Source organism: Sardina pilchardus, chromosome 18 (genome assembly GCF_963854185.1).
Source record: "Sardina pilchardus chromosome 18, fSarPil1.1, whole genome shotgun sequence".
Taxonomy (NCBI): Eukaryota; Metazoa; Chordata; class Actinopteri; order Clupeiformes; family Clupeidae; genus Sardina; species Sardina pilchardus.
In genome coordinates, this window is record NC_085011.1 from 7,476,330 (window position 1) to 7,495,028 (window position 18,699).

Below are 18,699 nucleotides of genomic sequence, written 5' to 3' on the forward strand. Positions count from 1 at the left end.
ACACGTACGCCTATGCTCACCCCATCCCACTCATACAGAGAAATGTGTATTCACACATACACGAAAGCCTATACTCTCCCCCTCATTCTCGTATTTGCCCACAAAGGTCACAAGCATGCCTCTTCACCCACAGTACACATGCTCACAAACTGATTACTACTGCAACCAAATGGGAACATTTGAACAGTTTGATTCCAAAAAGCCATCCCCTCCATATAAATACATTTTCACAAAATCATTTATTTTTTAATTTGGTTTTCAAAGTAATGTCAGAGGAACAGTATTGGATTGTTGTTATTTGATTTATTTTTACTCAATCAAAACACAACTGCAATTGTGTTGATATTACCCTGAAATACACAATTAAATAACATGACTCAAAAATGGAGATAGACCTAGTCCTAGAGCGTTTCGGAACCAAACTCTTCATTAGGGACAGATCTCCATTAGAGATTAGTGTGTGCATGTAAACTCAGTCTAATGCTGTTCACTGTTGGCATAGCTTACAGTAGCAGCCAGTCAGTCCATGGGTGGTCAGAGTAGGAGTCAAGACTTCAATATTTCATACAATTCCACTGAATGTATTTTGCTCTGGTCAATGTTACTGCCCTCCTTGCCAAGTTCCATTTATTTTTGTTTAATGCATATACACAATTTATTTTTTATCATATACACAAGATAAGGATGGGAAAGTCCAGAGCTCAAGTTTGGAGCCAGACAGACAGTAAAAAAACATAGCAACAGAACAGTCACCAGAACAAAGAAGTGAACATGTGTTTACTATGTAGTAATAACAAAATCCATCAACCATAAGAGGTGTTTACGTTTTCAAACGAAGTCTGATCGAAAAATAATTCTACTGATGTATCAATATTACATCTCTTGTCATCTCTATGACTCCCAATCTCGCTACACCTCCAGGCTTTGCAAGTGCCTGTGCCACCTCACCTGATTGGTTGATCCATGTTGCTGAGGCATGATGGGTCTTTCTCAGTTGGCCGTGGGAGGTCCTGCTGAGATGGAGTGGGCTGGTGGTCCGATGGTGACTGACAGGTCCAAGTCTTGCTCATCTAGTCACCATGGGTGCTTCAGCACAGGTGTGAGAGAGGGAAACCTGTAATAATTAACAGGAGTACCCACAGTTAACACCCAATCAAATAACACTTAATCACACCTTTCTGTGCGCATGATAAACATTGTGTTGATTGGCTTGCAATGTTTAAGACTCTGTCTGAGGCACCATGTTTGTTTTGTTTCTCATTCTGCACGAACCACAGCGGACATTCAGGAGGACCGTTACAGGCAACTAGCTGACCAAAACATTTGAACTGCGGAGTACTCCTTGAAGGGTACAGAAAAGCATTATTGACTGCATTAAATCATCGATACAAAGCCATAATTGGTACCTGGACGAACAGATCAAGTACACTGATGCGTCAGGTACACTGCTGCAGGACCGTAACAGGGCTGGCAGGGGTAATCATTTCCCACTGCGCTGCTCTGTGTTGTGCTGGGACATGAGTGCATTATGGATCGGGCATGTGCCCCGGTGACCTGGAGCTCCTCGCAGAGAGGTATTAGGTGGCCACCGGCTCCAACGGCCAGACAGACTGTCACCACAACAGGGGAGTGGAGCGACTGAGCATCCAGAGAGAGAGAGAGAGAGAGAGCAAGAGAGAAAGAGGGAGAGAAATAGAAGAAGAAGAAGAAAAGGCAAGAGAGGGAAGTAATACAAGCCGTTCGGAGTAACAACTTCAACTTCTACTCGGAATGGAAATAGCTGAAGGAGATGCCGCAGGCCCCTGTTGGTGTAAGCGGCCATTTGGCTCAGAAGGTGTCTGAGGCCAAAAGGGCACTTTTGCACCCACACAATGAGCCGTCTGAAGCATCGGAAAAGACTAGAGGTCTAGCAGACACCAGAAAGAGCCTTCAACCACTGCTGAACAAGTTACAAAACATATTGGTCTGTCTGCCTGCACAGAGGAGGAGGAGACGACGACGACGTCGAAACACCCCAGGGCCAGACGAGGATTAAGACACAGTCCTAGTCTAAATTACATTTCCACTGGGGATTCCTCACTATTACACACAGGGTTCATCTAAATCCCCAACTAAGACCATGTTATAAACAGTTTGACACCATGACCAGCTTTCCCCCCCCTATCTGCTCAGATCTGCCAGACAGCTCTCAGGTGAGAGGTATGCAGGTGACGTGGGATGATCCTACCTGCATAAGACTCTGCGGGAAGGACAGATGCTTGATTGAAAACACATTTAGGTAGAATCAAAAGGAACAAACCCTCAGCATTAACAATGTAGGCCTAGAGGCTTAACTAAATAGTAGGGTTGGGTATCGAGAATCGAGAATCGACGGGAACCGGGACTAGCTTTCCAATTCTCCCGGAATCGTTCAAAAGTTTAAATTTCAATTCCTAGTATCGATTCCCAGTCCGCAAACCGGAAGAAGAAGCCGCTAAACATCAACGAAGAAGGTGTTTGCATAACCGAGCTGAGGCAACAAGACAACAGTTCATAGATTCAATATTTATATTGTAGTTGAAAACAGCCCAGTGAGAAATTGATAGTAAAGTTCATAAAAAGTAAAAAGTTCATAGAATTAAAAATTGATGGAGAAGATCAGACTATGTCATTCAGAAAGACCGTTGGTTAGCTAGCTCATTTAAAATATCCAAACTTTTTTGACCCTGCCTCTTACAAGAATCGGAATCGAGAATCGTTAGGAGCCGGAATCGAAACAAGGAATCGGAATCGGAATCGTTCAAATTCAAACGATACCCAACCCTGCTAAATAGTTAAAATAATATGTATATCATGCTAGAGATTTTTTTGAATGTTGCAATATTAGCAAAAATGCAAAACATGCATGGCAACCAATCAGAGAGGCTCCCCACCCTGTATGCACGTCTCCTGCGAGCACAGGATTGCAGTAAGTGGAACAGCATGACCTGGCTCCAGCCCAGGTCCTCCCCACAGCTGCTGTACCACCACCCAGAAGAACCGGAGGCTCTGTCTCCTACTGCACTAGAAGCTTGATGGGTTTTTTTTTTTGCCTTTATTTGTATAGGACAGTGAAGGGTGAGACCGGAAGTAAGTGGGAGAGAGAGATGGGGTGGGACTGGGAAATGACCGCAGGTCGGGCTCAAACCTGGGTCCCCGTGGGCACTCGGACCCGTATGTGGTATGAACGCTGTAGCCTGCTGTGCCACAGCGCTCCCTGCCTGATGGGGTTTTTAGCCCCCCACTGTTGACTACAACAAGGCAGTACTGCGACAGTCAACTTCAAGGTACCTAACCATAACCCTAACCCTAACCCTAGCGCCTTCCATGCAGCGCTTCCTGGAAGACGACGTTGGGGGGCTTAAAACTCCAAAAGGTGCACCGCTTTGCATAAGCACTAAGCAGGCTAACTTGAAGAAAATCAAAGACAAACGCACCACTTCCTGATTTGAGCTTTGATCAAGACGTCCTTCAGAGTGTCATTTCCTTGGACCACACTGCCACAGATTTCCTCTATAGGTCTTTAGAGAACAACGTCTTCATATCATCTTGGTGATAGCATCTATTGTTGAATCACAGTGATCACAGTGGAGATGAAACAGAATGCGCTCAACCTTTATTGACCCCAGCGCAGATTGAGTCAGTTGTAGTCTCAGCCCACTACTGCACTCTAAAGGGCAAAGGGTAAGCCCACTAGAGCAATAGGAGGAGTCAATGTCTTTCTCAGAGGCACATGACAGGTTGACAGTGGATGGGACAGTGCTGCTTTTCAATTCTCCAGCCAGATGAAGCATTTGAAGTCCTTATGTTGCCCATATTGAAGAGCCTCTAGCCAGAAGTAGCATTTGAAGTCCTTATGTTGCCCATATTGAAGAACCTCTAGCCAGAAGTAGCATTTGAAGTCCTTATGTTGCCCATATTGAAGAACCTCTAGCCAGATGTTATTTTCTGTGGCCATAACTACACAGCCTTTAGCCTACCACATTAAACCTAACTATAATTCATCCGCAGGGTGACCTAACCCTAACCTTCCTGAAGTGAAAGTGATACTAGTCTACCTACCTTGTGTGCTTGACGTTCATGGGTGCCTAGAATCAAAACCAAAAGGGCAGATTTCTTAGCAGTGTCTAAATCACTGGCTAACTATAGCTCCAGTTACATGAATACAGAAGCATGCACTTTCCAAGACATCAACGGGGGCCCCTATATTGATGGTACAGGTCCCCACATGAACCATTACTTTTATCATCTCATGTCAGGTCCTACTAGACACTGCAGAGAAAGACAGATAAAGGCAGATAAAGGCACACAATGAGTGTCATCTTTATCAGCACTGGTCCAGGCTATGTTGTGATTTCAAAGCTACTACAATGCTGTCATGGGACACAGAAAATATGGTGTGGAAACTTCCAGGGTTTTAGTGTTAGCCATTCAACATTTACTGTCAATTGGTAAGAGCACATCTGACGAATAAGACACATCTGTGAGGTAGTGATCACATGAACATTCAGTTTAATGGAACAGCTTCCTGGTCATCCTCCTAATTCTAAGTAAATGTAGGCTACGGGCTACTTTAAATGCTGCAAAAAGGAATGAGAAATGCCGGCAACATAATATGCTCACAACGCATCATAGTGCTACAATTTCCATGTTAGATTTTTAAAAGGACAAATGCTGACAATCAGACAAAATGTCATGATCAAATCATAACATGAGAATGGCAGCCATGAAAACAATGCAGTCACTATGACGATCTCAATGTGCCGCTGGTGAATGGCAGTGCAAACCTACACACACACACACAACTGCAGGCGCCAATGTGGCAGCAAACCCTACGAGCTATTTTTAACCTCCTCAGAGCAGAAATACTGTGGTCATGGGAGCACTATGGCGGTGGTGTGCAAAGCTGAAAGACAGAATTGACATTTGACACAGCGACCGTTCCGAGTCAAGAAGAGCTGATGGAAAGTTCGATGAAACCACCGCCCCCCACACACACACACACAAAGACAAGAACTATGAACAATGGTTGCACCAAAAAAAAACGTCATACAAATGGAGGGTTGGTGGAAGGGAGACATCGTCGTCACCACCACTCGGCAAGATAACCCCTTGGTTAATCAAAGTCAACAGCAGGAAACTGAAGGAGAAGAAATAATGTTTTGAGTAAGCAACAAAAGCGTGCCTGAATGCGTGCGCGGGGCCCAACAGGAAATGACTGACGAGCGTGAGTAGATTCCATCGCAGGGGTTCATGCCGCGGCTTCCAGGAAGGACCAATAGAGACTGTTTAAGGGCTCTAAGGAGTTGAGCACTTTAGTCCCATATGAAAATAAACAAATCTGTCTTTTGTAAACATTAAAGGTAACCTGCATCATCACCATTGGTATATCAATTAATACAGCATGCACCCCAAACAACTCCCTAGTCCTTCTGAGCTTTTCATTAGTTTATCATTAGCTATTACTCTAACAGTGATTAAAGTAGCATGTCTTCAGTGGGAAGGCCACCTGAGGCAGAGTGATGGCAAGCTCACAAAATCAAATATGGGATTTAGCCTAGCCTTAACAGCAGCAGCCAATGAGAGGCATTTGGCCTCTGGAGCGCTAGTACTGAAATAACTCCATACCACAGCACTGTGAAGTAAGCCCAATTGTGCCTTACCTTCTGCCTAATGATGATGCGCAGACCTCCAGTCCCACACACACAATGAAAGATCAGTCAACACGGTCTGCTACCCTGACTAAAGACACTGCATCTGGAGAAACCGTGGGCGGGGGTAATATGGCTCATCTAGAATAGAAACGCATGGGAGGACGACTGAGAGAGGTAAAGGTGATCTTGCGCAATCTGTCTGCCACTGAGTCATAAGTTATAACCACAAAAAGTTTTGAAGAATTCCTGGTATTTTGATTGAATTTTCATTTGCAAGAACAAACCGTCTAGTATGTTAGCAGCAAACATGATCAAACGTGCAACAGCCATCAAACCAGGCCAATAGTCTGACCACAGAGAAAAACCCTAGCCAATAAGGAGAGAGACACCACCACAACCAAAATAATACTAACTGCAGAATACACAAAGCTCTCAGTCACAACATTATCTGATGCAGACCTTACTAAACCCTAACCACCACCCCTCCCCCTCTTCAAAACAACTGAGTACACACTACACAATGGCATTTTTCATGCAAAAATCAACGATCTTAAAATATTTCCATAGTCTTGACAATGAGGCTAGAGAAGTGGCCACAGGAAAAATTGCACTCTGTTGTTTTTTCAGGTGTCAAATGTTCCAACTCTTCAGGAATGTTATCACTTCATGTGCCGCCTTCAGCAGAGATAGGACTGCTACTACTATAGAGAAGAAAAACAAACAGGGAGCAGAGTAACCTGATCCTCCCCAAACACACTTATAAAAATAAATGAAAAGAGCAGGAAAAACAATGCCGAGACTACCTGAGTTGACTCCCTCAAAGGCCCCCACAAACTCCTGTCCTCCAAGAAGGGGGAGAGAAAAAAAAATCATTCCTCATTCCCTTTCCCAGCGTCTGGGCCTCTCTGTCTGCATTAGTCCTTCGGCTGCCATTCTAAATTATTCACTGGGAGAGAGGTGAGTGTATTTAAAGCAGGATCAATACCATTAAAGAACAGAGCTTTCTTGATAAAGGCTCTTTGCCCCTGGGCTCGACTGCTGCAGCCCGGCTCTCCCATTACCCCGACCCGGCCCATCTGATACCAGACTTATGAGGCTGTTTGGAGTTCAAATGGACAACAAAACACACCAGATCACTCTCACTTAAAGCCCCCCCCTCACTCGATTCCCTTTCTCTGCAGCTTTCATTCGGACTTCTTTTCAATCTCTCATTCAGTCTCTCTCTCTCTCTCTCCTCTCTCTCTTTCTCTTTTTCTCCCAGTCTCTCCTCTCATTCCCAATGCTTACCTTTGGCCAGCCCCTGTGTAAATTTCTCATGATTACAGGTTACATTTCCACTAGAGTATTTCCCTGTTTTATGTGCTCCAGAGGGGCTGGGGTCTAGGTGGATGTATGAGGAGGGGAGGGAATGTTTTCCTCTCTTTCTCCGCCATCCTGTCTCCAGGCCATGAGGGGGGAGAGGTTGGGGGGGCGGGGGGGGCTGACTTATGGAAGGCCTGACTGAGGAACGCACTGGGATGTGAAATCCGATCCACAGAGCCTCTCTCCCGCTCTCTTTCCCTCCCTCTCTCTACAACCACCTTCCTCCCCACTGTCACCTCGCCAGAGTGTATTGGAGTCTCCAAAAGCAATCTGATCCCGCTGCTCGCCCCCCTCCTCCCCCCAATACCTCTATGGCTGCGGCTGAGATTGAAACACACACTCTTGGACAGCTATGGGGCAACTCAAGCAGACCAAAAAGTGACAGACACTTTACCACAACCACAGGGATCAGTAATTTGAAAAGACAACAGCTTGAATTATTTCATCAGTGTCTTTATGCATGTGGTCAACATGTGGTTGCAGTGTATGGAAAACTGCAGGTGAGTACCATCAGGAAAGCTATGCCTCATATGGATGATGGTATCTGCCAGATGACAATCATGGCAACAATTACTACTAAGTTATTTGGAAATTCCAGTAAAGCACTCGCAACAACAACAAAAAACAGCAATGCCTTATGATACCGTCTCTAAGGCAAGAAACGATCTGTGAGAATCTACTGGCATACACTAAACCCCAAATATATCTGTCTGGCAGAACTCACAGGTCCCTACCCCAATAGGTATAATACAGACATAAGTCTTGTAACTTGAAACAGGAAAATATAAAATGCTGCCTGGCAATTCCAGTCATAACTCTAGCATCAAGTCTTTTCCCAGGAAAAAGGGTGCCCTCGTCAGCCTGTCTTCAGTCAGAGCGAGTGAGGCCTATCAGTGCACATGTGTAGCAGGAGTGGAGTGGAGACGGGTAGCTTTGACACTCCGTTTATTTAGATTTCTTTGGCATGCATCTAACCTACCTCTTCCACATTCCGATTGCCTGTGATCCCACAGTCTGGCTTGCGCCCCCCCCCCCCCCCCCCCCCTCCTTTTTTGTCTCTCTGTCTTTAACAGAGCAACGCAGTGCCTCGGGTAAGCTGTGGAATGCACAGCTGTTCAGCATATGTATAATGCAACCCTTTAGAATTATTTTCTTCCAGAAAAAGATAACTCCAGCCGTTTCCCAGACCATGCCTTTCCTCTCAACTCGGTCTCTCCTCCCCTCGTTCAACCAGACAGTTTCACAGGCTTTGCTTACATCTGTTTTTTGACCTCCCCATGTTCCAGACCCGAGAAATGCCCGCAGCATGGGAAGGTGAAGAAAGAAAGAGAGGCAGACAGAGAAAAAGAACGTGAGGTAGCCTAGTAGTGAACAACTACGACTCACGCCACAAAACACTATACGCACTTTACAGAGGGAAAATGTAAAGTGTTTTTTTTTAGTCTAAAATATGACATTTATCTTAAGGTATGCAAATATCACTTGTGTTCATTCGTAGCGCTGGCAATGGGGGGGGGGGGGGGGGGGGGGGCAACTAACAGCCTAACTTAGCCTCGGCAACATCAGAGACACTTTACACTGAAAACGTTGGATTTGTAAAATACAAGGTAACGTTGGTAGAAAACTGAGCTGATGAAAACTCAAGCGTTGTTGATGCTAGGCATTTCGTTACACTCAAACAGCGTAAATACAACCAGGCGAACGAATGATTTGCGCGTCATTTACCTGAACAGTCTCACAAAAACTTTTAGCTAATCGAATCTCGTATTTTTATCTTCGTTGAACAAGACGGCTATGGTCAATGTTCACGAGACACAACCAAGCTAGCTGCTAGCTCAGTTCAATTGCAACATTACTTTCAAGTTGGCAAAGGGTAACATGGTAACATCAAGTTACTACATCAGTGCAATAAAGTTGCCATTCCGAAAGACGGAAATGCAAATCAGTTCCTTAAAGTACACCTATGAATTCACTTATTGACTAGGAAGTCAACGTCATAACTATAGGGTAATAACACTGTCCTCGATCATTTGCTAACTTTAATGAAACAAAATAGTTTGAGACATTATCATGAACTGCCTGAGCGTTTGCTGTTGCTAAAATCTTTGATGTAAGTTAGCCACCACAGCACAATACTATGGCTCACTACAAGTACCTAGCTTGTTTAATACTGAGAACAACACATTGAAGATTTTGCCAACTAGGTCGAAAGCTAAAATAAACAGCTACCTACGGTAATTAACGTTACACCACCAACAAAATGATAACGTGGGTTATTATCCTAACAAGCAGATGTAGCCCACGTATTTGCTAAGTTAACATTCATGTAGAAACAGCCAGAAAGATGTAACGTTACGTTTCAGGACTCAAATCGCGCCTTAATTTTACCTACCTAACAAATATAAAATCACCAAATTGTTCAGGTTAAGTAGCAAAAACTGTTTTCAGATGGAAAATACCCAACATTACAGAAGTAAGCTAACCAGCGCAACAAACTTTTGCCCCGATGGCACAGCATCTACGGTTAGCTTGGTTAGCTTTGAAGCTATCCTAGCTAGCTAGCAAAGCAGAAAAGGTAGACGAGCACTTTCACTTACTTACCAATATCTGACCGCTGTATTGATATAAAATCCTCTTACAGCGTGGAGAGAATGAAGGCAGACGTGGCTGATAGCTGCCTTCAAGAGATAACCCAGTTTAGAAATGCTTTCTCAGTTCTGAAGCGCTTCTGTCGTAAATGGACACACTCGTACCGTCTCTGTTTCGTGAGCCAGCCTTCCAATCACTGCAAATTTTCAAGTGAGACGAGTGAGTCAAAGCGCTGTCGGAGCGCTCACTACTATTGACTCAAGCCACCAGTAACACCCCCTAGCGACAGTGGATTAAACAACATTTAGTGTATTGTGATGTGCTGGTGGCTGAGTTTAGGTCGCCTACAGCCCTTCACTGTAAGTTTGAAGCACATAATGATGAAAAGAACCATGCCTACTGATAAGTGTGGTGGAGAGTGTTTAGGATATTCCAGAGGGAGAACCTCATAAGGGTAGCCAACATGGTACACTGATTAGGCTATGAAATACTTGGATATTTGCATTCAAATGTCATGATTGGATCATCCAGAAGGTCAACAATCCAAAATGTATGTCCACATCAACGCAAAATGGCTTAGTGAATATTCTGCCATGGCTATTTCATTCCCATGCTCGTAACTGCAGGGTGAGCTGTAGCCTAGAGAAGGGTGCACCTACTGTATTTATCTGGATGATCTGGAGGGATATTGTGAGGATAGTCTCCAACAGCAGGGTATTCTCCAACCTTATGGGATGTCTCAGCAGAAGACTAAGGGCGGTTTTATTGGCAAACAACAGGGCTGTCAATAATTGGGACATTGGGACATGTTAATTAACCAACATAGCGTGTTTGAGAGGGATTGTTAAGGATACACCCATGGCTGTGGTTCGTCCGTAGGCCCACCCTGGATTGCCTGTGTCATCCAGTCAGAGATGAATAAATTGTTCTATCACATGTTGATAAGAATATTTGATTAAGGAATTATTTTTTTCTAAGAAAAAATGTTTCTCTTCAAGGTTGGGTTTTCCACATTGTTTGCATTGTGAAATGATCAGGGGTGGCAAAGGCAATATGTGTGAAGGGCACTAGGTTATGTATAAAAATGATCACAAACATAGAGTTGTACTGTGTATTCATAAACATGAATTTTATTATTTGCTCAAGGTGAAGCTTCAAGCCAAACATTCAAATTCACACATTGGCGAGCATATCGATTTTTTTTAAAATAACTTTCAAAAATCTTAAATGATCTGATGCACTTTGTGTCATGTTCTAAATAACTTTATGTCCAACACATAATTTAAAAAAAAAAAACATTATGGCCAAAGAGTAAAATATCAAAGCTTCAGCCAGACCTCCTGTCATAAAAAAAGGTATCACCAGATTTTCCTGACATTGAATCAAAAGCAATCATTTAACAAAATGTAGAAGTATTTGAAAGCAATATATTTTTATTCTGGTGGTCAGTAAATATAGGCAACACAACGTTTGTGGTAAAGAAGAACAACATGCATTTGATATTTTTAACCTTTTCAGCTACAAGAGGATGGACATTATTCGGTTTCCCCCTATAAATAAATAAAGCTGTTGTAATAGATTCAACACCAATATACCTTTCTACTTCTTGGTTAATCCCTCATTGACTTGCTTAGCACCTAGAGGGAAAGGCCACCACCAAGCCACAAGCATTTCATTTCTGCCCATTGGCAGCATTTAAGGAGCCGATCTTTGATGTCAGACTGTGTGACTGCGAGGTCCTCTTGGCTTTACATCTCAAAATAGTGCTCAATGGAAAATAAATGATAGTGGCATACATTAACCTCCTACCTCAAATAAAAAGACAACGGAAAACCCTACTAATATATCAAGCAGACATGTTAAGGACATAACTACTTAAAGTCAAGGCCATATTGCATTATTTCAGACACTGCTTAAAAAAAACTTAAATAAGCAAATAAATTATTATTAAGAGACGTCATTTTTTTCATGCCAAAAACAAATAATCTCTTCATTATGTTTCATAAACAACTCCTCAACCTCATCACTCAAACCTTATGCACAAACAGTCCTAATGACACAACTGAGAGAAAAACAAGTAGGCTGTGACACATGAAGGACCCACCAGAGGCCACATTTAAAGGTCAAAAATCAGGGCCATTTATACTTTCAAACACTGATACAACCAGCTACGCCAAGATATGAGAGACATGGCAAATGTGTCTGCGCATGTGTTCTGAGTGAAGGGGGTCTATACCTTGGGATAACCTGCTCGTTGTAATGGAATGAATGAGATACAGAAAGTTCAAAAGTCCAAAGATGAATGGCAGGGAATGGTTTGTGAAATGAGCTAGAGATACTTGGATGATGCAGATGCAGAAAACTGTGACGGTACTAGATCTTTGTTTGATTTCCTTTGTCTTTTGGTGGAAAATTAAAATAACACCTAATAAAACATTAGACATTCATTTGGCACAGTGATGTGGTCCTTCAGAAGTCTGTTCTAAGATGACAGTATTTAATAGCCTAACAGTGTAATATCAAGTTATACTAAACATGACATTTCAAGACTCACCCTTTTTACACATTTCTTCAATGTATTTTAAGAGCACACATTTCAGTAACCTGCATCCCTTGATAAATTACTCTTTATAACCCAGCCTAACCAAACCCATCATATTTGTGATAACCCTGTCTTTCATGCTTTTACAAAAGAATCAAGTCCTCACTTTCCCTATCAAAGGTTTAAAAGTCCAAGTGTAAACTATTTTGATGCATTATTTCAATACAGACTAAGATGGATAAACACACTGGAAAGTTCATTCACACTTAGCTGTTACAAATATTCAGTAGTTCATATAGATTCAAGCTACCACTGAATTCTTTACATGGGAAAAACAACAATGTGATATCACAAAAAAACAGCGCTATAAACGGTGTAATTAATATCCACTCATGTGGTAGAAAACTAAATAACTTCACATCATTTGTATTACTGTTCATTTGTAGTTTAATTCTATCATTAGTCAGATGAAAACACTTGATCACAACCAAGGCGGTGTCCTCTGTTATATTTAATTTAAAAGACAAATTATTTCACCAGAATTTGTACACACACTCACGCAAGCTATTCTACTGGCACAAACATGTTAATACTGATTCATACACACACACACACACACACACACACACACACACACACACACACACAGTCGTACACAATCATAAGCACTTCACACATAGTACATGTTGGTATATAAAATGAGTTAACCTGTATGGACACTGTACTTGTACCTGTACGAGTATACCGTCTTAGTAAACAGTGAGTGTGACCGAGAAATACATTGATCTGAAATTCACCCTTTACTTTAACACATAATTAAACATGGCAATTTTAGTATAAATCCAATTGTAACATGTATTCAGGTCCTACATGAAGGCACAGAAAATGCATAGAAAAGTATTTTGGCTTTGGGAACTGTTCCCTTGTGTCTATTTATTCTTTCTGGTAAGATAAAAAATAAAGGCCAAAAAATATATACAGGAGGTGCAGCTCTTATGTAAATTAAAGAAAGCTGATGCAAGTGAATGCTTAAATCTTCAAACAAACCTCACCATGTTTGCTGTCTAGTTATAAATGGCCATGGTTAAGTAACAAAGTTGGGGCTTTGTGATTTTGTGTCAGTAGAGAAGCACAATCATATATTAATTCTGAAATAAATAAATTGTTTAACCAATGGGACACTTATGGCTGAACCTTTAACAATCATACTTTTCATGGTACTACCACCACGTTAGAATCGCAATCATCATTTTAAGTCAAATGGGATGTTCTACTTTGACTGACACTGATGGTTCTGTTTGAAATGTGCTTTGCCAGTACACAGTAATAACATATGGCACGTTACGTTACTGCCCATTCCTCTTATTCATCTCCAGGAGCATCTACACATTTATGGCATGAGCATGCTTCTTGCACAGGGGTTTGTCCTTCTTAGAGTAGAATGGCTGGCCCTCCAAGTTGACATTGCACACCTGAGTGAGACAGAGCAAAACACAAAGGTTGAAAGGCATTTTAATGGATGTCTGTAACATCTTATAAAGAAAGGCAGTAAAATGCTGACTAAACGAATGTCCTGTGTGATAAAGTTACGTCATGGAAAAACTGTCAATGTCATTCGGCATGCATTTCTGCTTGAAGAGCAACGTCAGCATCCCCACACCCACCCCCACCCACCAGTCTGTGTCTGAATCTCCCAATAGGATCCCCGGATCGTATGTTTGGATTCCCCCTGGAATCATGAATTTTTCACAAGTAATAAACACCCAGATTTCTGTCTGGGGATGGCTGTTGCTGAGTCTCCATCTTACCGCGCAAACAAAGCAAGTGTCATGCCAGGTATGACCAAGAGCTTCGATGAACTTGTCCCCAGCCTCCACAGGGAAGTCACAGCCATGGCACTTAGTGCTGAAAAGGGCGATGTAATCTGCAAAACAGCACACAAAGCAACATACAGTAGACAATTCAACAAAACCACGTCCATTTCAAACTTGAAACGCTGCGCTCAAACTTTTTACAGGTGCCCTGAACTGAATCTGGTCTGAAGCTGTTATTTTTGGGAGCCATGGTTTTCTGAAGCTAAATCAGCATGGATAGATTATCTTTATGCTGGCACTTCTGAATAAAGCACATATTATTTTTACTGAGAGATGTAGCACAGGTAATCTCTGTGAAGGAGCAAACAGAGGGATCGGTTGACACAAGCCTGCAATGGCATGCAGCTTGTAAAGGCTTGCATCTTGGTGGAACATGGGGCGCGTTTACGTACCTTTCTCACAGTAAGGTTCGCCATCCTCCATGTGGAACAGGCTGTTTCCGAACGGCTTCCCACACGCGGCGCACACAAAACAGGTGGTGTGCCAAGTCTGCCGCAGCGCATGCATCACTTCCTGTCAGCAGAACAGAGACGGAAAAAAAACAACAACAACAAAACTGGTGAGTGTCTGCCGGCCCGCACGGCGCAGGGCGCGCTCACTGAGCAACATGTGGGCGCATTGTGGCACGTCCAAGGCCGTACGTGTCCCACCGCGCACTCACCCCCATGATCTTGGTGCTGCAGCGGGCACAGCTTGGGGCGAAGTACTCGCCGTAGCAGTTCTCGCAGTACACGCTGTTCTGCTCCTCCACAAAGCTGGCGTCAGCCAGCGACATTTGGCAGTAGTGGCAGTTGAACTCCTCAGGGTGCCAAGAGCGGCCCAGGGCCACCAGGAATGGGCCTCTGCGGGCAAGGCAGCAGGAGAGGACACAGACATATCAGTAAGGAAGCAACAGGTCAGGCACACTTGGCGGGTGGGTGTATGATAGGTGTTAACTGAAGCACCTGGCCTGCTCATTACCTGGTCAAGACTAAAAAATATCTTTCTTTAAAGTACTCTTGCAAAAGTGTTTAAAACTGTTTTCTCTTTAAATATTTACAAATGAATAAATCAAATATATAATACAAAGGTTATAACAATTACACTTCAAGATCATGAAAAAACACAGGTAGGTAACATTACTGATGCAGTCAATTTGGACTAAGTTGGCGTGGACTTTTCTCATTTTGTTTGCTTTTATTATTTATTTATTTGATTTGTGTTTGTTTGTCTGTCTTATATGTCTTGGTGTCACGGGTACGCTGGCGATTACGCCACTCCGTCCGGCATCTTGTGTCTTGTTATTTTGTGAATTTGTTTGTTGTGTTGTCATGGGTACGCTGGCGACTACGCCACTCCGTTTCGGCACTGTCTCTGTGTGTAAAGCGCTTTGGGTTGCACTCAGTGCACATTAAATGCGCTATATAAATAAAAGTACCTACCTACCTACCTACATGAAGTATAACTGTATGTACCTACTAGTCAATATCCGTATCCTCTCAGAGTGCAACCTAACTGATACTAAAGATACTAAAGATACAGTACTAATGGAAGAACCCAAACGCAACCAAAATAGTCCATTTTCCCCATTCCAATTTGCCCATACACACTGCACCACACAGACTACTGGCAATGGGACACAGTAACGTAGTCCACTGTGCTCTGTAAGTCCATGGATCATACTGTACGTGGTAGTAGTTTACCTGATGATCTGGTTGCACGACCCACACATGGGAGTCCTGCTGCCGGCAGCGAAGCGCTCTGCTCTCTGGGCCACCCCCCGGGCCACAGGGGGGAAGGGGGCAGCAGGGGTGTAGGGCGAGGGGCCGCCCATGGGAGCCGGGGCAGGGGCCGGGTTAGAGATGATGGAAGGAGGAGGAGGGGCGGATTGGGGAAGAGGCTGCACTTTCATGCTGGTGCTGGTGGTCTTGCCAGGGTCGAACTTCTGGGCAAAGTTGTCGTCCGTCACCCAGGGAGGGCGGTTGGCGGGGGGAGTGGGAGCGGAGGGGGCCGGGGCTGGGGCCATGGCGATGGGGATCTGGACTGGGGCAGGAGCCGGGGGAGGAGCTGGAGAAGAGGGGAGCATCAGCTGTCAGATCCACTGTGATAATTACCTCACGGAAAGCAGGTAGACTATACTTAGAGGACAATATAGAATAACATTACTTATCAAATATAACAATACTGGCCATAGACATATCACATCTGATATGTCTATGGCCAGATACCTATCTAAATGTAATTTTCTTCCCTGGTTAAATAAAGGTATAATAAAAGTAATGACAAAATATCTTATAGACATGTCATATCATATGTAATCACATTTTTCACAACTTGATATTAAAAAAATGATATAAACCCTGCAAATTATAATTTAAGATTGTCTGACTATTGTACTAGCTACCCATGGATCTTTCATGACACCCCCCCAAAGACAAAGCCCTGTACCTGGTGCTGAGGGATAGCTGGCAGGCACGATGGTGGCAGTGCTGACCATTTTAGGCTGCTGTGGTGGGGGGCCCACAGGGATCTGAATGGAGCTTTGCTGCATGGGTGGCGGTGGCTGCATGGGCATCTGGTGCATGGCTGGAGACTGCATTGGCGGATACTGCATGGGGGGGTACTGCATGGGCGGGTGCTGCATCTGTGGCTGGTGCTGCATCTGTTGCGGGTGCTGCATCTGTGGCTGGTGCTGCATCTGTGGCTGGTGCTGCATCTGTGGTGGGTGCTGCATCTGTGGCGGATGCTGCATTTGTGGTGGAGGCTGCATCGGGGCCTGCATGGGTGGACCCGACATGTACTGGCTGCAAGAGAACACAAGGGTCTGATAATGCAAATTCCATGCAACCCAAATGGCAAAGGGGTTTCTATAAAATTGTACACAACATAAGGACATCAGCTCTACTCCATACTGGTATCATTATTATTTCTATAAGCAAATTTCATAAAAAATAAAAATCTTTACAGATTTCATCCACATATATCATGCGATGTATGCAAATGAACAAAGGATATGTAGATATGGCAGCAAAAGTGGACTAAATAAATAGCTATAAATACTAAAAACATGGCACGGTAAGTTTGTCAATATTTGCATTTCATAGTACATGCCCATGTACTACGTGGATACACATGAGTTAGTGACACCTGCTGGGGAACATTAATCCCGTTCCAACATTGCCTTCATGTTTAGAACAAACCTGATCCACCAGCAGACCCACGAGTGCTGGCGTCTTACCTGTACATCTTCCCCTTCACCAGACACAGTTTTACACAAACATTAGTGGCTTTTCACAAAACTAGCAGAGACCCAGATAGATAGAGAGGGGCAGAGGAAAGAACAGAGTCTGACATCAAGAGGACAGTGTTAGAACAGCCGTTACAAATGGACAGAGAGTGGGGCTCTCAAAGAAGAGAGATCTTTGATTGAACCAAGGGCCTTTTTTGTGTTGTTTTCTTTTAGTTCCATTTGTTATTGTTTTGAATAGTAGCTGTGAGGATAAAGAAGCAATACCATTATCTGCAGAAATGTCAATGTTAAGAGCCACAAGAACTCAGAGGGAAGAGGTTAAAGAACAGTCACAGTCAGAAAGCACAAAATAATGCACCATCCTTTGTCACGAGTATATCAATCGAAAACGTAGGTTGGAGAGGTTGAGTGGAACAGGTATAGGTTACTCTGGTTGGTAAGAGGGTTATTCTGACATTAAGAGGAGGGGAGACAGGGGAGACACACTGCCTCGATGTCACCAGCAGCAGCTAAGGGGTGCCATCCCAGGTGAGCTGCACGCCACATCAGTACCTGGACATGGAGGTTGTGAAGTGGGAGCTGTAACCAGAGGCAGACTGCAGGCTGTAGCTACAATGCAATGGAGACAAAAGGGGGGTGAAAGGTCAAAGGTTACCGAGGGGCGAACTGTAGTTTTTTGGCCTGGCTTTACCATGTCCACCCATAGCTGTGTTTCGGCATACTGTCCTGTGGCTACGAATGACGCAATGCATCTTTGCTGTCGTTTGTATTGTTGTTTGTTGAGAGAGATGCTTTTTTTTTTTTTTTTGTCCGTTGACTTTTGGAAGTTGAGCTGCAACATGAAATGGTGACAGCAGACATGCACTGCACAGTGATGAATGTGTTTGTGGATACATCAGATGAGGAAAACAGCATACAGTTAAAAAGTGCTGGTGACAACCTTTCGCTTTGTGTGTGAGGACAGACCCACATGTGCACAGTATAGGTGAACATGACAGTGCAGAGTTTGAAGATTCAAGTGCACAAAATGAACCACTATAAAGTAAGTGTACAAATCATAATAATCAAAAATGAATTACTATGATTTATGTCAGTGAAAACAGGGATTTTACAATCAACTTGAATCTGATTAACATTAAATGGGATGTGACAATTACAGCAGGCAGGTAAAGGTGAATCATATTTTACTCTAGACATTCAGGAAATATGTATGTCTTCAACAAATCCTACATCACAAATTTCACAAAAATGTGAAAACACAACAACACACACTCAACACAAGTCACAGAGTAAGAGAACAATGCACTCTGAGAGGAATTCCATGCCACACTCCAGACGTTTAGAGAATATTATTAATGATGATGAGGATGACAAGAATGAGAATGACACTCTAAAAGCCAGAGAAGAAGTTATTGATAAATGTCATTAATA

General features: G+C 43.3%; 2 protein-coding genes across 3 annotated transcripts in view; both read right to left on the reverse strand.

Moving 5' to 3' along the window:
• The window catches only part of bmpr1aa (bone morphogenetic protein receptor, type IAa), a 34,186-nt gene extending 24,358 nt beyond the window's left edge, over positions 1–9,828 (reverse strand). The window contains exons 1-2 of one of the 2 annotated variants that reach the window (XM_062519308.1): positions 9,636–9,828; positions 949–1,114 (exon numbers count right to left, since the gene is read on the reverse strand). The gene's annotated coding sequence lies outside the window, so the exon portion shown is untranslated. Of the gene's footprint in view, positions 1–948; positions 1,115–9,631 lie in introns of both variants that reach the window. The other variant, XM_062519309.1, reaches the window with a different exon arrangement.
• An 897-nt stretch (positions 9,829–10,725) lies between these two features.
• ldb3a (LIM domain binding 3a) overlaps positions 10,726–18,699 on the reverse strand; it is a 48,921-nt gene continuing 40,947 nt past the window's right edge. Inside the window, exons 12-18 of the mRNA XM_062520348.1 lie at positions 17,821–17,877; positions 16,467–16,822; positions 15,722–16,085; positions 14,701–14,881; positions 14,432–14,552; positions 13,974–14,089; positions 10,726–13,637 (exon numbers count right to left, since the gene is read on the reverse strand). Coding sequence (XP_062376332.1) covers positions 13,548–13,637; positions 13,974–14,089; positions 14,432–14,552; positions 14,701–14,881; positions 15,722–16,085; positions 16,467–16,822; positions 17,821–17,877 — 1,285 coding nt within the window. The 3' untranslated portion in view covers positions 10,726–13,547. The remainder of the gene's footprint in view (positions 13,638–13,973; positions 14,090–14,431; positions 14,553–14,700; positions 14,882–15,721; positions 16,086–16,466; positions 16,823–17,820; positions 17,878–18,699) is intronic.